General features: G+C 44.5%; 1 protein-coding gene across 1 annotated transcript; it reads left to right on the forward strand.

Moving 5' to 3' along the window:
* Positions 1-739: 739 nt before the first annotated feature.
* arhgef15b (Rho guanine nucleotide exchange factor 15b) lies at positions 740-18,251 on the forward strand. The gene is made up of 16 exons (XM_071532022.1): positions 740-1,049; positions 5,045-5,578; positions 7,831-8,856; positions 8,961-9,015; positions 9,229-9,290; positions 10,307-10,617; positions 10,750-10,910; positions 11,581-11,733; positions 12,138-12,267; positions 12,773-12,847; positions 13,281-13,373; positions 14,017-14,171; positions 15,283-15,450; positions 16,047-16,132; positions 16,254-16,358; positions 16,850-18,251. Exons 2-16 carry the CDS (start codon positions 5,146-5,148, stop codon positions 17,017-17,019), a joined length of 3,183 nt encoding a protein of 1,060 aa, XP_071388123.1. The 5' UTR covers positions 740-1,049; positions 5,045-5,145; the 3' UTR covers positions 17,020-18,251.
* Positions 18,252-18,567: the final 316 nt, after the last annotated feature.

Below are 18,567 nucleotides of genomic sequence, written 5' to 3' on the forward strand. Positions count from 1 at the left end.
ACCAGTAGTGAAAGTCCCTCCCCTCCAAGAGAAGTAATGCTAAACTTTTCTCATTTCGCTTTTCATTTAAACTAGTTTACTGTGAGAGGAACACGACAAATTATGAGGAAAACGAATCGGGATGGATATCGTTTTGGATAATTCAATTTAAATCATATCGAGGGGGTGGCAACAAAAGTAACGAATTATTTTTTTCATTGCTAACTGTGAAATGATAACCTAAATAACCTAAACCTAATAACCTTTTCTGGTACAAGTGCCGACTTTACTGTAAGGCGTTACCAGGGAACACTGGTCACATATGTAAAGTGTTGGAAAACGGTCGTCCAGTAAAACTTCTGGTCTATTTTTTTCAAAATATAACCCTTATTCGCGAACTATGGTACAACGTTTTTTTAAGAATACGAAGTAGAGTGAAAACCTGAAAAACGAATATATTTAGACGTTTGTGATAGGTGGCTTTGGGGCATTAGGGAGGGTGGGAGAGAGAGGTGGGAAAGATCCCACAGCTACGTCAAGCCTGCCACAGAAAAGACAGGAAATCAAACGTTTCTTCCTTCAAAATAAAAGCATAATTATTGCTGCAAAACCGTAGCAACGCAACCCTGTTTTAATGATGGTTTTATTTTGAAAGCTACCACCAGATGTTGTAGTTTTTCTTCTGTCTAGCTTGACGCTGGCAGATCCCAGGGGGGTTGCGCTCACTGCCTCCCATCCACACACATGCTGCTAACAAAGAAGAGACAACAACGGATGATGGGTGCAGAGACAACAAGCCCGTCAGAGAAACAATAAGAAACACTCCAAGTGAACGGATGGGTTGTTTTTACATTGTGGATAATTTGGTGATTCGTGTATTTTTTTTTTACCGTCGGCTACTCGACTGTTTTTTTTTCTCCGCGGGACCAGTGAAGTTTACACTACGCCCAACCTGTTATAACCGGGGATTTTTAACCGAAGCGATTCCTCCCAGAGCTACTATGCTGGACTGCCGACAGCAGACCTGAATGACTGAAGAGTTACATTCAGCCAGGTTTGTTTGAATCTCGGTGAGTGTCCTTCACTGCATTTTCTGTCTTTTGGAAAATTAAGCTACTGGTAATTCAGCAGGTCAGCTTTGCTTGACATCCAGTCTGTAAGCACCTGTGCCTCTGATGAAAACTCGTTTTAATATTTCTATCGGGACTCATAGTCTGTCAGTGAGATTATAGTGACCTTATTATAGCCATACTTCAGCGTTTTTTAAATCACCTTTTGTATTCTTTTCTGTGGTAACCTATAATTTTGACCTGACCTATTTTGTCCCATATTATTAATGAAGTTAAACATGTACGGCACTACGCCAGGCAAGATAAGCAATAAACCGCCATCAAGACCATTAATATTTCATACATCTTTCTTTTTTTTTATACTGATGTTGTAAACGTGTTGTCATCAATCAATAAAAAAAAATACCTGTGGTATAGGCTACTATTAGAAGCTACATGATAGTTTTTTGCTGTGATATTTGTGTAGTAATCGTGTTATGGTTACTGTAGTTTTTCGTAGGGGTCAGCTTTTCCTGACATCTGACTTTTTTATGACAAACCTGCATTCAAAGTAGCCTATTCCACAATCTTTTTTATTTCATAGTTTTTTGTTTATTTCTGTTGACATTTCACATAAACACTAAAGCATGCCACAAGCATGAACTTAACATTTCTCATTCATTTACTTGTAAATTTCTATGAGAAGCTTTCCATTTTATGATCATTTAACCAAAGCAATCCAATAGTATATCCCTATTTCTCTCCACCCCTTTCTCCACCCCATCGATCATCGACTCCTATAGTGTGTGTTTGTGTGTGTGTGTGTGTGTGTGTGTGTTCCCAACAGACACACCTTTTCCGTCCTCATTTCCTGGCCAACGTGGAGCTTACACACACACACTCACACACATCACATACATACAGTGTAATGGCTCTCTTAAAGCCCCCCTACCCATTTAAACACACTGACCCATTACTCAGTGCGCAGATGGCACACTGTACACACACACACATACACACACACACACACACACACAGCATTGTGTTAATGGACGTCCTCTTTAAGCACTTAGGATTGTTCACAAGCTGCTCTGATTTAAAGGATCACACAATATCTGATATCTATTGGATTTGCTCATCCTCTGCAGGAGGCCGCCATCTCATTGATTGAGACACACACTAACTGGAGTGAATGACTGGCCCACTGACCCTGTGTGTGTGTGTGTATGTGTGTGTGTGTGTGTGTGTCCAGTAGACTGGAGGATGAAGCTATTGAATTAACCAGGTCAAGAGAACAGGGGGAAACAATAAGGGTGAGGCGTGCTGATGGGGGGAAATGTGACTTTAAGTGTGCTCTCAGACACATTTTCCTCGGCATATAAGCACACGTATACACACACACACACACACACACACACACACACACACACACACACACACACAACCAAAATGTGTTATTCCCACTGTCTAGATAAGTGCTTTGTGAGTGAGTGAGTGAACACACCCTACTCTTAGTGGTTTATATGTCGCCCTGCAGACAATGATTATAACCAGGGGCCAAAGTTGAAACCTGGAAAGACTTACATTACATTACACACACACACACACACACACACACACACACACACTGCTGTGGTGATGTCATGTTTTTGTGTCTGAAATTTCACTGTGCTTATAGCCAGCCTACATCAAAAACAAGTTACTTATAGCTTATTTTGCAGAATTTCATAAGATGTTTTGATGAGTACAATAGATTGGGAAAATTTAAACTGATGAAATCTGAGACCTAAAAGAGAGTGTACAGAGAGGGAAGTGTTAGAAGAGGATGGACAGATATATAATAGATGATGTGTGAGTGCAGGGGGAGGCAGTTTGTTGACATGCAATCTTGTTCTCATCATGTAGTTATTTCAGACCGAGTCCATATCTCAACCCATAAGCATTTTCCTGTGTGAAATGTGAAGCCACGTCTTTCTCCTTTTGAAAAGCTCGGTGGCTGCTCAGTATGCACACGTCTCTCCACAAACTGGTCTGACTCGCCGGTGCGGTTTCCTCCAGCGTTCCCAATAAGTCAGAGAGACAAACACAGCTACTGGCTGCATTATTGACAGAAAGCTGTGTGGAATACCCTCTGCCAAGTCATGTGCCCATAATAGTAGGGTGGTGACTGCAATGCTTTTGGGCAGACAGATATTCATAACTCTTATTAAAAAAAATCCATATCTTAGCCTACAGAGATTTGTTGTGTAGCCTGGTGATGACTTTATGTGAAATCACAAATGAAATGAATATATTCTTTCACAATGTAATTCACTTGCCCCATGCTTTAAAATGATAAAGAATGGGTGTTGCTTCATGGTAAAAGGTTGCAATTTTATATTTGTACCCCTTAATCTGTGTGCAACCCCAAATGCAGCATGCAGCTACATTTAAATGATCCCTTATGGAGTTGCACTGAGCGATGCAAGAGCCTCCTCTCCTCCTGGATCTCCGTTCCATTTGCTGCGTGACTCAGAAAATGACTAACCCTCTTTTGGTTTGGTATTGCATCAGCTGTTGCACACACATCAAATAAGCAGATGCTGAGAGGAATCTGCAGCATGGACATTTGGTCTCCCTGTGTGGAAGTTGAACTTCATATTATTATCATCACGGCCCTTTTTATAGACGCGTACGGGCTGAAAGAGGGGCTGGAGCTCTTCATTTGACTGCTTCATTTGAATGACAAGAGTGCTTTGAATACAGAAAGTGTTCAGTGCTTGAATTTTGAAGGATTGAATCAGTGTGAATTTGCTGCAAGCGTGCAGCAAACACAATGCATGTAGACAGGTCTACATGTATGTGTGTGTGAGTGTGTGCTGGTGTGTTGCACATGTACATTTGTGTGCATGTGTGTGTGCATATTTGTACAATACTGGGAAATTTGCAGATTTTTCCATGTAGTTGTTCCAAACGTTTTATATATCAGGGATGGCAGTAAACATTTCATGCACCCTTTTGTTTTGTTTTTTGTTTTTAATGCAGGCATCTGTGCTAGCTGACAGGTGACAGGATTGCAAGGTGTGTGAAGCTGTTCAGGCTGGTGGAGTGTATTTGAGTGCAGCTTTGTATTGAAACATTGGTTAACTATTAATTCTATTCAACCAATGTACCAGGAATTGAATAATACTAATCAAAATGCATGCGCTGTTCTGCATAATTAGTACACATTAACTAACAGCATACTACCGTGAAACAATCGATTTTATTTGCTGCTTGACTGTGTCCATTCACACAGATAATACAAGATGCAATGAACTAGTGTTGGGCCTGTTTTCATCAAGCTTTACACAGGGAGGCTGTTGTTTGATTGAACACCACCTGATTATTCACAAGATTCTCTGAAATGGAAAACTGATCTGATTTGATCAGCTCCCTGTTCTGATACTGTTGACAAATATCAGCTATTAAATCACCAAATGAATGAACAACGCCACGTCTCTGCGCTTTAAAAAATTAATGAATAATAGATTCATTTCAGGAGTTCAGTGAACTTCACTATAGAACAGATAATTGTCTCTAGCTGACAGATTTCATTTTGATTTTCCATTACTGCTTCACCGTAAAGTGCCATAAACGGATATGTACTTGGATTTCCCTCAGCTAGTCAGCTGGCTTGAAGTTATTGCTTGTTGTTGCAGCCTTATGATTTATTTGCGGGAATGTGCTCTCACCAGGAAGGAGCGGTCTCCTTCCAGTGCAAAGTTCATACTCTTTGGATTCCTGCCAGTGAAGGATTTGTAGTGCAGGAGCAGCACAGAGCTCAAAGTCTGATCTGAGGATTGTAATTGAAAGACTTAATGATGATATAGGTTTTATTGCCTTGTTGTGTACGTTTATTACAGCTACAGAGGATGGTCATAATTGTCATGAATTACAGTGTGTCATTGTAAAAGAGTAACTGCACTAGTAATGTGTTGCACTGACCTTTTGATAAAATTTTTTTAACTTTCTCTTCCTCTTTCTTTACTCATCAGGTGAGGATGGCATGCCCACATTGACCTTTGCCCTCAAAGCCTGACCTCTGATTGGTCAGGGCGGGGACTGAAACACACCGTAAGAGAAGACCCCAGCTGCCATGTCTCTTCCGGAAGCATCCGTGCGCCCCACATCCCCTTTACCCCTCAAACCCGAGGCCAAAGCTAGACCCCAAATCCCTCCGAAACCCTCACCCCAAGATGACTCCTCCCCTCTGGGCAACAGAGGCAGCAAGGCCCGCGTTTCCGGCGGGAAAGTCAAAAGGATTGTGGACAGGTTTAGCCAACAGGAGGCTGTGCTGACTGCAGCGGGGGAACAACCCACCAACGGCACCTCACAAACCAGGCGGAGTAAGCAGTTCAAAAGGGCGCCGACCATAAAGCCCAAACCAGCCCGCTCCAGTCTGCAGATCCAGACGGGCGGAGACCAGGCGCCTCCGCTGCCTCTGAAGAGGAGCCGCATCCTGCAGAAGCAGAGGGAGACCTTGGGGGGGGAGGAGGGGAACGGCATCAGTGTTGAAGGAGGACGATCAGGTACAGTGGCTTTCCATCTATCAGATCATACAGCTGATCGATCAAATACCATTTACCCCCAAGTGTTCATTAAAATCACCACTATTCCCATGTTAAAGCTATACACGGCAAGATTTTTATGTAAAAATACACCCGTCTTATCAGCTTAAATCACAAAGTGGGGCTATAACAGAGAGGAGCTGCCATCCCCTCTAACTGAGACACCGTAGATTTGTCCTGTTTGTCCAAATTAAACTCTGGTGTTGGGTATGGTCAGTTCCCGCCCACAGGAAGTACTGAATCGAAACTTAAGAGTGAAATCGAAACAGCAGCGACTGAACGCTCCGTCCAGAGAAAGATCATTTTCTTCTCTCGTCCCTTTGGTTTCCTTTGGCATAAAGCATCTCACACCGGCCGGCTTAGAAAACATGAGGGTGCCATGTGCAGTTTAATGACGCCACATTACAGAAGTTATAGCTATATATATATAATTTCTGTTGAGCACTTAACCTCTCGCTGCCATTTGGAGCCGGCAATATGCAAAGTTGCATAGTGCAGCTTTAAGTCAGTGGGACAAAGACGACAGTACATGAGATGATATTACACAACCCATAATTCATTGCATGTGGTGTTGAAGACATGGTTTCTCACTGCTCACACCGCCTCAGCCTGTCACCCACACAACCAGTAATGTAACTAAACATAGGGCCAGCTTCATAGAAATTGGTTGAGCTTAGTCTTACACTATTATTATTAGGCCATTTTCACGAATATAAACCTGTAAAGAGGTGCTCCAAGAAAAAAATTTTTTTTACACTGTTTGACAGCTGTAACAAACCTGCAGATATAGGAGTCATCATTTGTTAGTTGATGCAAAAAGGTGTGTGTGTATGAACCTTTGCATACAAGTGTGTGTGTGTGCACTGGTTGGTTTGAAAGTTAAATCTACGGTGTAGTCGGTGTGTTGTCCCGTCTCCGAGGCCTCGAACAGACAGGTGTGGTGCTGCAGGCTGATCCGCCCCAACAGCCACAAACAGGTTCTGTCAGTCAGCTGTTCACCTATATAGGTAAACACATTTGTGTGACTGTGTGTGTGTGACTGTGTGTGTGTGTGTGTGTGTGTGTGTGTGTGTGTGTGTGTGTGTGTGTGTGTGTGTGTGTGTGTGTGTGTGTGTATGCACGCGCATGAGAGTGAGTAATGTGAGTACAAGAAGTGACGCTGGCACGGATTCACTGCAGTATGAAAAGATAATGCATAGGTATCGATATCCATAATCCTCTTGCCTTTAAGTGCTGCTTTGGCTTGGTGCTTATGAAACCCCAAAGCAAAACACATTGAACTTTTGAGGCTTTTTTTCCATTTTAATCTGTAGCTCATTGACTTTACTGATACGCTGTATGTACTGTCTGTTCTTCTTGTTCCCTCTCTGTGTCAGGTCAACTTTGTCCCAATTCAATTAACAGGAAACCAAAGGACTGACTATTGAGTGTTCATCAGATTATTTATTGTGATTATTTGTTTGTTCCCTCCCCCGCCTGGTATCAGTTCCTTGTTTTGGTTTCCTGTCAGCTACAGCTGAGCACAAGCCAGTCAGGACGATCTGGCTCTCAATCAAAGAGTGAAACTGAAATTCTTCAATTGGGAAACTCACTTTCTCTTATTTTCTTATTCTCTCATATGCTTACTCATTAACTGACTCATATAGCCTTCATCCCCTTTGTGTTCTCTCTCTCTCTCTCTCTCTCTTTCACTCACCTCCATTTCCTTTTGCCAATTTTAAGCCCATTTCCCATGCAACGATCCAAACTTACCATGAATATTTGAAGACATCACTTACGCACTGCAGACGTGCTGTATTTGCATAGTGATGAACTGCTGACTTGACAGTTCAGCGTGTGCCATGTGGAGCCTAACTGCTGTTATGACAAGAGCGGGGGGGGGGGGGGGGAGTACATACGCATGAAGGAAACAACCCGGCAGGAAACAGCCCATTTCACAAGAGGGAGGGTGTGAGGCGTGCCAGAGTTCAAGTGTTCAGCCTGGGATGGGGAAGAAAAATGAGTATGAAGCAACATGAAGAAGAACTCCAAAATCATTTTCTCTGTTTGGTGTTATTGTTTTTGGTTCAAGACAATTCAGGGTGGCTGAATTCAGCATGTCATTATTCCCTGCATTGTTTGTAAATTTGCTTCTCCTTCTCCTTTTAAAGTTTGTGTTCCCCTTTCAGAAATAATCAAAATCAGTTAATCGATGTCTGTCCCTTTTCTCGCAGCCCCTGATGGAAAGGAGGTGGAGCTTCAGCTGATTGGAGGAGGGGAAGCGGAGGCGGAGCACAGTCCAGACGTGCCCCTCAGTCCCGTCTGCGACCCCAACTGCAGCTGTGCGTGCCACCTCCAGTGGCCCGGCATGAAACTGATATGGGTGCCAGTGGATGTGGAAGAGGAGGAGGAGGGTGAGGAGGAGGAGGAGGGAGAGGAGGAGGAGGTTGAACTGGAAGAGGAGGAGCAGGAGGAGGAGGAGAGAGGAGGGGAAGGGGAGAGCGAGGCAGGGGACGAGGAGGACGGGAGCGGGACTTCCTTGGGTGAGGAAGGCGAGGAGTGCGTGGTGAAGCAGCAGAAGGCAAAGTTCCACCACGTTTTGGACGTTATGATGGCCGAGGGTCACAGGAGGCGCTCGGACCCGGGGCCGCACGCCGTTCTCACCTCCCTTTCCCCCAAACGCTCTCAGTCTCCCCCCGTCCCCCCGAAACGGGCTCAGTCCCCCCCGACCCATAACAAACCCCTCCAGAATGAAGAGGAAGACATTTACGAGGTCACGCTACCCGTGGTTGAGTCCACAGCCAAAAAGGCCGCGTCCTCCGCGGCGTTGTGTCAGGAGCTGGACATCCCTCTCATCAAGGTGCGGAAACCGGCCCGTCGAGCCAAACTGTCCTCCAGCGCCTCGGACCCCACGTCAGAGTTCCAAACAGACGCAGATCTCGTTCCGGACGCGGACGACGTGCCGCCGGCCATCCCGCCTCGGATGCCCGTGGCTCAGGACGGCGGCAAAAACGGCAGCCGCAACGTCACGCCGGTGCACCGGGGCGGTATCCCTCTCCCCCAGCCCACGGCGGAGGAGTGGCGCTCCCTGCGGCCCTCGTCCCCCAACAGCTCCCCTGCCGGTACCCTGGCCCCGCAGCGAGCGGCGCCCCCGCCCCCCTCCAGCCCCCTCCTGCCCCACAGAGCCCCCCCTCCACCCCCTAAGACAGACCCCAGGAGACTCAGCAGTGCCTCCTTGCAGTCGCTCACACAGGCAAAAGGTTGGGACTGGCAAAACTACACTGCAAACACTTATAGATATTGCATGCAAAGACATTTTAAAACATTTTTCTATATAATCTTGATCACTTGTGTATCTCCATAGAACAACAGGAGAATGGGGGAACCGAAGTAGAGAAAGAAGACACAGAGGAAGAGCAGTGAGTTATCGCTCCTCCACACCCTGCCACCTCTGGCTCCTCACATCCCCCTGCCTTTCCCCTCTTACTTCCCTTTTTTTACGTCAGCGCAGATCTTCTTTCGACAGTCGCATAAATCATCGCCTCCGTCACTCACGCTTTGGCAGGACGGGCTTGTTCCATCTCTCTCTGGCTGACCCCTCCTCTCTTTCTTTCCTTCCTTCCTGTCTTTAGGCGTCCGGTCGCTCCACCCAGGAGGGCGTCTTCGTTCAGCTGGGAGTCCAGGCTGCAGGATGGTGAGAGGCTATCTGACACCTGTGACACAAACATCACAAAACATCTTTTGTTGAATCAGGCTACTGGAAGTATTAAGTGTACTACACCCAACAGAATACAATGTTAGCCGTGCATCATTATCATATTGTGTGAATTTCACCAGAGGCTGTGTGTAGAGAAGATGCACTTTACAGAGGCACAGATCCTTAGGGGTTTTGTGACCTCAAATGACTTCTGGCGTATATACTGAGGCGCATTCAAAAGTGTGTTATGGTTTGCCTGTAATTCGAGTATTCATTTACTAGTTAGTGCATTTTTAAGCAAAAATTTTAACCTCGAGTGATGTGACTAGGAGGGATAATGCGTCTATGCGCTGTGTTTCAGCGTTTAGATATTTACACTGATTGGCCTAATGGGGGCGCTATGAGTAAAGGTTAAAATGTTTAACTCAAATGCAATATGTCAAACATCACTGGTCTGATTATTACGAAACTTGGAGGGAGGATGCATTTTGCCGCTGTGTTCCGGTGCTTAAAAAGTTACACTGATTGGTCCAGTGAAGGCGCTATAATTTAAGGTCAAGATTTTGAACTAAAACGGAATATCTCAGACACCTTTGGCAGGATCTTGATGAAAGTTAGAGGCTGACACGGTTTGGCACTGTGTTCTGGTGTTTATAAAGATTACATTGGCCTGATGGAGGAGCTTTAATTAACGGTCAAAATTTCAAGGCTGTAACTCCTACACCACCAAGTCCAACTGATATAAAACTTGAGACACAAATCCAGCTATCCTTACAAATTACACTGATTGGTCTAATGGGGGCGCTATAATGATGCACCTTGTTACTGATTGGCCAAGGGGTGCCTGTATCATTTGTGGGGGACGACATGTTTACTTGTTACATACTGGAGTCTGCTGTTATGTACCTAAACGTTCCTATCTATCTATCTATTTGGACCACTTCTTGTATTTCCATATCCGACCTGTTCGTTTCCATAGTAGATTGACCTCTCTGTGACCTCTGTCCTCTCAGAGCCTCTGTACCAAACGTACCGCGCCACCGTCATCACCAAGGAGATCCGACGCCAGACAGTCTGCCGAAACATCAGCAAGACCAGCGCCGACTATGCCATGGACTGGACTGCCCGTCGCTCTGGGACCGGGATGGGGACTGGAACCGGGACTGGCACTGGAACTGGTACTGGGACTGGGATGGGCAATGGGGTACCCAGGGGCAGTCCTGTGCCCACACCAGGCCAGAGCACCCTGTGGCAGGACCTCCCAGCCGTACGGGACAGCGGCGTGCTGGAGCAGCTCAGCCCCGAACAGTGCAAGTACCAGGAGGTGAGTACAGAGGGGATGGGGTGTGACGGGTTTGTGTAGGGAGGAGAGATGCTGGAAAGATAAATAAATATATCAAACACTAACAGACACTTATGTGGAGGCTGAAGTTCCTATGCCCCTCCTCCCTGACAGAGCATGTTTGAGGTGCTGACGTCGGAGGCGTCCTACCTTCGGTCCCTGCGCGTCCTGACCGAACACTTCCTGGAGAGCCGGGAGCTGGAGGAGACGCTGATCATCAGGGACAGGAAGACCCTCTTCTCCAACGTCCTGAGGGTCCGCGAGGTCAGCGAGAGGTGAGAAACAGGGAGGGATGAAGGGATGGATGGGGGGAGGAAAGAGCAGGAAGGAAGGAAGGAAAAGGATATAAGGGGATAGTTTATGACTCGACTCGCCACGGGGTCACTTGATGAGAGAGAGACCGACAGAGAAAGATAAGATACAAGGAGATAAATGGAGGGTCAGAATAGGAAAGACTTGTGGGTAGTGGGTAGTTTCTGAATTGAGTCTTAGTTGTGGTCAAATAAAGCAGTGGTTCTCAACCTGGGGATTGGGACCCCCAAGGGGGTCGCAAGATAATTTTGGGGGGTCGCAAAATGATTGATGGAATAGGAAAAAACATTCCTACCATACAAATTTGTGTCTATTTTTTCTGATTTTTCTCAAATTTTTGCTTTTCTTATGTAATACTGAATAGTTTTCAGCTTCTAGGCCTCCTCTAATAATTAATGAAACAAGCTAAAAAAGGACAATATTTTTTTGGGGGAACTGTTCACCAGTCGTCATATACAGCCAGTGACTGGGGTCGCGAGTAGGCATCACCTTGTTTTAAGGGGCCAGGAGCCAAAAAGGTTAAGAACCACTGAAATAAAGCGTGGTAAGTCTTGAATCTAGTAGTTCTCTATGGTTAGACAGGCTGGTACCAGGAGGTAATACATTGGTTTCCTTTACCGTCTGACTCCACAGGTTCTTGAAGGACCTGGAGGACCGCATGGACGAGAGCCTGGTCTTCTCCGACATCTGTGACATCATCCATTACCACGCCCAGCACAACTTCCCCGCCTACATCGACTACGTCCGCAACCAGATCTACCAGGAGAAGACCTACACCGCACTCATGTAAGAAACACTCAGTTCATACTCTCATTGATTGTAGTGCAGCAGGCTGATTGGGTCTTTAGTCTATCACTTTTGCCACAAGGTTTCATTTTCAGTTTTTGGCACAGTTTTTTCAGCACTAAGTCACAGCCAGGAAATGTGGAAAAACCTGCCTCTGGCGCGTGCTGCTCTCATCCACAACAATTTGAAATATGGCTGAAAAACAAAACAATATGTCAGGAGATCAGAGTGACAGTCAGAGAGGGAGGTTGGATCTTTAACTCTGCAGAAAAGTGAAAGATTAGAAAAAACATCGCTGACATTGTGTTTTAGAGTTTTATCCTCTGAAACTTTCTCCCTTCACTTTATTCCACAGCCACAGGAACATTACATTTGTGTGTGCGTGTGTGTGTGTGTTTCCACAGGAGGAACAGCGTGCAGTTCGCTGCAGTCATCACTCGTCTCCAGGAGTCGCCTCAGTGTCAGCGGCTGCCCTTCATGTCCTTCCTGCTGCTGCCCTTCCAGCGAATCACTCGCATCAAGATGCTCATTGAGGTGAGCGGCATCATGGGAACAGTAGTCCATTGCTACCACAAAAATAAACGGTAACAGTGAAGAAAATATACAAAGCCATATGGTATGAGGAAGACAACAGGCAGCTATGTGGCGCTGGTTTGTCTTCTATGAGGCAAAAGCAGGGAAGGTTAACAATTCTCAATAATTTGATGTTTTTCCCAAGTGAGTAACAAAATGCCACAGGATAGTTGTCATACTCCAACAGTAGACTCTTGCATAACTGACCCCTCCTCCTCCTTCCCTCCTAGATGCCATTGAAAAGCACTAGTTCATCACGGTGTGTTGCTCTGTGGAATGTCATCATTCCAGCATAATCTTCCCCGCTCACACCAGTCGTTGCCTCTTGACGTATAAGCAAACACACGAGCTAATCTCGCCCCGACCTTATGACCCCTGTTTGCTTTTTGTCGGAAAAAATGTATCCTTCCATCCATGCTTGTTTGTTGGGGTGCAAAAATAGAAAGTTGTTGTTTGGTCGTTGCAGAACATCCTGAAAAGAACAAAGGAGGGGACGAAAGAAGAGCAGACCGCCTCCAAGGCCTTGGACTCGGTGTCTAAGGTAAACGCCGCTCACCCCCTGCACCCTTTACCCTTCGTTCGGCCAATAAATCCAGGTCATTTTAGTCTGTAGCGCTCTGCATGTCTCTGGAAAAGCAACGTCACCGGCCTCCTCCATTGTCTGAGTGGAGGATTTCCTATTGAGTGAGCTCCAGAGCGAGACAGTGAGTCATAGGTGTCACTGGGGACAATGGCAGAGTGAGATAGAGAGATTTTGTGTCATTTAACCAGGGAGAGGGTATTTGTCAAGGGAATGAACCTGATACTGCTGTTGAGAGAAAGACAGTTTTCAATAGGGAGAGGCGAGGTGGATGGGTTTTCTTTTTACGTGTGAAAAGAAAAGAATCTCTTGACTGTTGCAAAGTGTTTGTTTTATAATTTTTGGTTTCTCTCTGTCTTTCTTTTCACGCTCTCACACTCACCAACGCACACAGATCATTGAGGAGTGTAACACGCAGGTGGGGAAGATGAAGCAGGTGGAGGAGCTGATCCACCTCTCCAAAACACTGGAGTTTGACAAACTCAAGGTGAGCTCTCTCTCACACACACACACACACACACACAACAAACACAACAAACACAACAAACACAACAAACACGATGCTATAAGACACTACAGAGAACTGATGACATTCCTTTATGCACATGCAGGTATATGATTCCTTTCAGCATTTTGCAGGATTTCCGTTTTCACTCAACTTCATTTCTAATGAGAGATTAATGTTCCTGCCTTTTCTGTACTTTTTTGTGTCTGGATCACTTCCCTGTATGTAATAATAATAATAATAATAATAATAATAAATTGTGTTTGTATAGCGCTTTTCGAGATACTCAAAGAAACTTTACATGAAATAGTTTGAGCATAAATAAAAACAGTATACAAATACATAGCAAGTAAAAATTATATAAAAATAAAAGGGTTAGGTCAGTAAAGCAAGTCACAAAAAATCACATGACACAAATAGAGGCAGTAGTGGTTAGTAACTAAGTAGCAGTCAATAAAACAAAAAAGGGAAAATACAGAAATATGAAGCATATGTCATATTTCTGTTTCTCTCCATTGCGTCCAACCGCTACTTTGTCTTTCCCTTCCTCTTTATTTAAATTTGAATTTTTTTTATGCCATCTTTGCTTTCCCTTCTCATTTTGTTGTCCCCTGTTCTTCACCAGGCCATCCCCATAATCTCCCAGACACGATATCTGGAGAAGAAGGGAGAGTTGCAGGAAATGTCCAAAGGAGGAACTCTCTTCAACATGAGGGCCAAGTTCACCCCCGTCCATCTCTTCCTCTTCAACGATCTGCTCATCATCGCTGCCAAGAAGGGGTCAGTCAGAAACCGATTGGTATTCATGTCTGAACACAAACTAAAACATTTACACAGCACATATACAGCACACAATACAGTACACTTCTTACAATCAGACATCTTTGGGCTAGAGCCAGGGCTAAATCAACAGTGCACCCAGTTGTCCAGCCCTAAACAAAGTGCTAGTAAGCCTTATTCAAGCAGCAGCTGCAACCTATCTCCTCTTTCTGAAGATAAACAAAAAACTTCATACTGTACTCCCCATAAAGTTCTGCTGTACACGTTTTAAGTGAGATTGTTTACCAGCTTCTGGACAGCTGCTCTTTCAGAGTTAAATAGTACTACACGAGTTGTGTACTTTATGCTCTGAAACCTTCTGCTAGACAATGATGAGATTAAAAAGCGAGCTGGCAGGGTGAGAAGGGTCTGTGGACTCATGTTAGGGTTCAGTTGGATGTTTTAGATGGAGGATACAGAAAGGAGTTTGTAGCCAATCGTGGAAGCTGTGCAGAGCACGACTCTCCAACTGTCTCTTCTGATGGATGGTTGTGTTGCCACAGTCGTACGATTGAGAACGTGACCACTGACCACATCCACAATAAAAGTGTGACATACTCTAAAACTTCCTTGATTGTTACTTGAGTGACTCCAAACTTCCTCAAATGTAGAAATGTAGTAGGAAGTGGTGTAGAGTGAGAAGAAAAGCAGAATCAATCTCTATTATTCCAGTGTGGCAACACCGAGAGCGGAAAATACATAGCAATAACATGCAGTATACATATAGAAAATGAAACTAAATATCATAAATAGATTTCCTCAAATGAAGTTGGAATTGGTTTCACACCAATGTGTCAAGAAACCATTTTGTGTCCATACATACAACATGCATTTAGGTGTTTTTGAGGGAGCCATCCAGAGATATAAAACTTGTTTTTTCTTCCCCACCACTATATGATAACCCTACCATTACTCTAAAATGGGAAGTATGGAGAACAAAGCTATATCACTTTTTTTACAACACTGGTGTGAACAACTTCATTGGCACACCGATTTGTCAAGTGAAGGGGGAGAACTACACAAACTGTAATATTAATAAAAACCCCGACTTGCCCTCCTTTTTTCTGAACAGTGCGGAGCGTTTTGTGGTGCTGGACCACGCTCATCGCTCCCTGGTGCAGGTGCAGCCGGCAGAGGAGGGTGCCAGCGGGCCCAGCCCCTACGAACACTGCTTCAACCTCACCCTGCTGGAAAACCACCAGGGACGCATGATGGAGAGGCTGCTCAAAGCCCCCTCCCAGTGAGTAGGCCTGTGTGTGTGTGTGTGAGAGTGTACACATGCATGCGGCTGTGTGTATCTGCATTCATGTGTTTGTGTGTGTATTATTTATTTCATTTTATTATGTGCAAGGTCCCATAAGTCTCATACTTTGTTGGGACCGCTAGGAATTCTTACTGGTCTGGTCACACGTCACTCTAAATCCTATAAATCTACACATACAAAACAATACAAACTTTATTTGTATAGCACTTTTCAAAACAAATGTTAGAAAGTGCTTTATAGCATAAGGAAAGGCAAAATGTACAAGTGAATAAATAAAATCATGGTAGATAGAAGTTTAAATTATAAAAATTGGCAGTTAAAAAAAGGCCTGTTCATGGGTGTTAGAAAGTAAAACAGTATAAAAATTCTAAAAAGTTATTTATGTATAATTTTAGAGGATTTTAGAGTCTTATTCCAACACAATTTACATTACTAAATACAGCCAAGGGAGACACAAAATGAGCATTTGCAGGCCGAATATGGACACACAGCAAAGTAGTGCCGCAACATCAGACACTTCAATCCAAGGCCCAGTTACTTTACGCTCTTCAGCTACCTGTCTCTGTCAACAGGTCAGACATGCACAGGTGGATGGCAGCCTTCCCCAACCCCACCAACCCAGACGGAGATGAAGAGGAGGTGATTTATGAGGACTGGGGTGAGGACACACACACACAGAGCGATGCATCCATTTTTGTCTTCCACAGGCACAAATTACACTGTATAGTTGTGAGTTTCTTATGTGTGTGTGTGTGTGTGTGTGTGTGTGTGTGTGTCAGATTGTCCCCAGGTACAGTGTGTGGACCAGTACATGGCCCAGCAGGCGGACGAGCTCACCCTGGAGCCCACTGAGATCATCAACGTCTTACGCAAAACCAACGAGGGTAAGAACACAGCGGGAAGCCAAGGCCTCAGGGTTGATTACTGTTTATTGGTAGGACTGTCATTAGCTGACGCCAAGGAGACAAATGTAATGTGCAAATGTAAAATGAAACCTAAAGTGATACGCACGACAGTCTCTCTATTCATATCAAATTGTCACATGGCATTTTTCCATTTGTCTAACTTGTGATGTTATCAGTGTGTGCAGATCTAGACAGTCTGATTGTGAGAGTGTAAAATGCGGCGTAGTCAGGTTTCCTATTAATAAAGTAGAATGTACTGAAACTACTCTGTGGTAATATTTAACACACCCTCCTCCTACTCTGCTTGTGCGTACACCCTGATCCTTACAATTGCTTGCTTCAATCCTCAACCCTCCACCTTAGCAGTTTATTGATTTTGTGAGAATTCTTTCGCATGAACGATACAGAAACCTTCCAATCTTCCCCTCCTCCCTCCTCCCCTCTCCTCCCATTCTTCCAATGTTTCCCAGGCTGGTGCGAGGGGATCCGCCTGTCAGACGGCCAGAAGGGCTGGTTCCCTGTAGGAAACGTTCTAGAGATCACCAACGAGCATGTGAGGCGACGCAACCTCCGAGAGCGCTACAGAGTCATGCAGGCCGCAAGCATTGTCGCCAACACCAAGGGTCTCACCATTCCTTAGAGTCACTGGACTGAGGATGTTTACAAAAGGCTGCCGGACCATTTGATAATGTTTAAATGGACGAGGGCAGAGGAACACACTGCCTACACACTGCCCATTAAGACAAACTCTTTAAAAGTGAAAGAGTGCATTTCTGAGCAACTTTGTACAAAGATCATTCAGGGAGGTTATGGTTTAACTGTCAGTTTCTAGGAACCAGGAAATGAAAGATAAAAGGAGAACGATGATAGTGGTGAGACATTGCGTTACTGAACGGGACCTGGATTTCAACTGACCAATAGTCACCCTATTTATGTTACTGGAATGTGTGTGTGTGTGTGTGTGTGTGTGTGTGTGTGTGTGTGTGCGTGCGTGCGTGTGCGCGCGCTTGTCTCGTGCCTAAGTAGTTTGGACCTTCAAGTGGATCATTTACTACTTATACCTGTGTGTATGTGCATGTGTGCAGTCATAGAGAAGGAGAGAGCAGCATGGGTTAGCATAACTGGTGTAGAATAAATCTCTTTTCATGTGTATGCAGTCTTGCATTAACACATCGGTCTCCCCAGGTGCGGATATGGAACTGCCAATTTAAAATGCCCGTCATGCTAGCCATTGCCCTACCGGACTGGACAATTATCAGAAACTGCTGCAAAGAAAGCCGGTTGTTCCATTACACACTTGACTTCTCCTGTCACCGTCTCAGCACTCATGCATACAAGTTAATTATATCATTCCTGCAATACCTGACAACCTGTCATCTGTGTCAACAAGGTGCATGAATACAGGATATGATGCATACACGTTACAAGAACCTTGTAAAAAAAAACAGGTAAGACTTGAGTTGAAATTTAAAAAAAAGAATCTATCCTATAAAGAAATCTAATCAGGAAGTGCCTTTGAATCAGTTCCACAAGATCTATTGCTTTTTACAAGTCACTCAGATCACACACTATAGGTTGGTTCAATATGTGACAGAACTGTACGGCAAGACTTCCATCATGATCAAATCTAGCACAAGAGCCTTGAAGATGCATATTAATGTTCGCTTGTTGTGTTCAAGCTCTCATCAGACAAGATTGTGTGACTAGTGTCACTAGTCATTGTGGCATAATAGCACCCCCTGTAGCTTGCAGTCTATATGAAGACTGGGAATCTGTGGATGCACTGTAAATGTATGCTGTAAATATCGTTTGAGTGGGGAAGGGGGTTCTCTCCTTCAAAACAGTAGTAGTGCTCTTAATAAAAACCTTTTCACTGGAGGGTGTTCGTTTCTGCGCAACAGAAGTTCAGCTGAGAACAATTTTTATTAAATACTGACAGTAAGAAAATTACAAGGCACATGGGCAATACTAGGTGGATGTGCAAAAAATATTCACATCAATTTTGTGTTCTCAAGTGAGAAATAAAAAAAGTACAATCCTAGAAAAATCATGCATTTTGAGATAGAAATTTAGCTTAGAAACTCATTCAAATTGAATAGGTACAAACATTTTCTGAACAATCTGTGCAAAAACAAAGGCACTCAGTAGGCAAAACCCACCTAGTTTCTATGAGGTAGGTGATAAGGTG

The sequence above is a fragment of the Centroberyx affinis genome, unplaced genomic scaffold (assembly GCF_046629955.1).
Source record: "Centroberyx affinis isolate AG114_WGS23_722 - 3 ecotype Tasmania unplaced genomic scaffold, CSIRO-AGI_Caff_v1 ptg002154l_1, whole genome shotgun sequence".
NCBI classification, from domain to species: Eukaryota; Metazoa; Chordata; class Actinopteri; order Beryciformes; family Berycidae; genus Centroberyx; species Centroberyx affinis.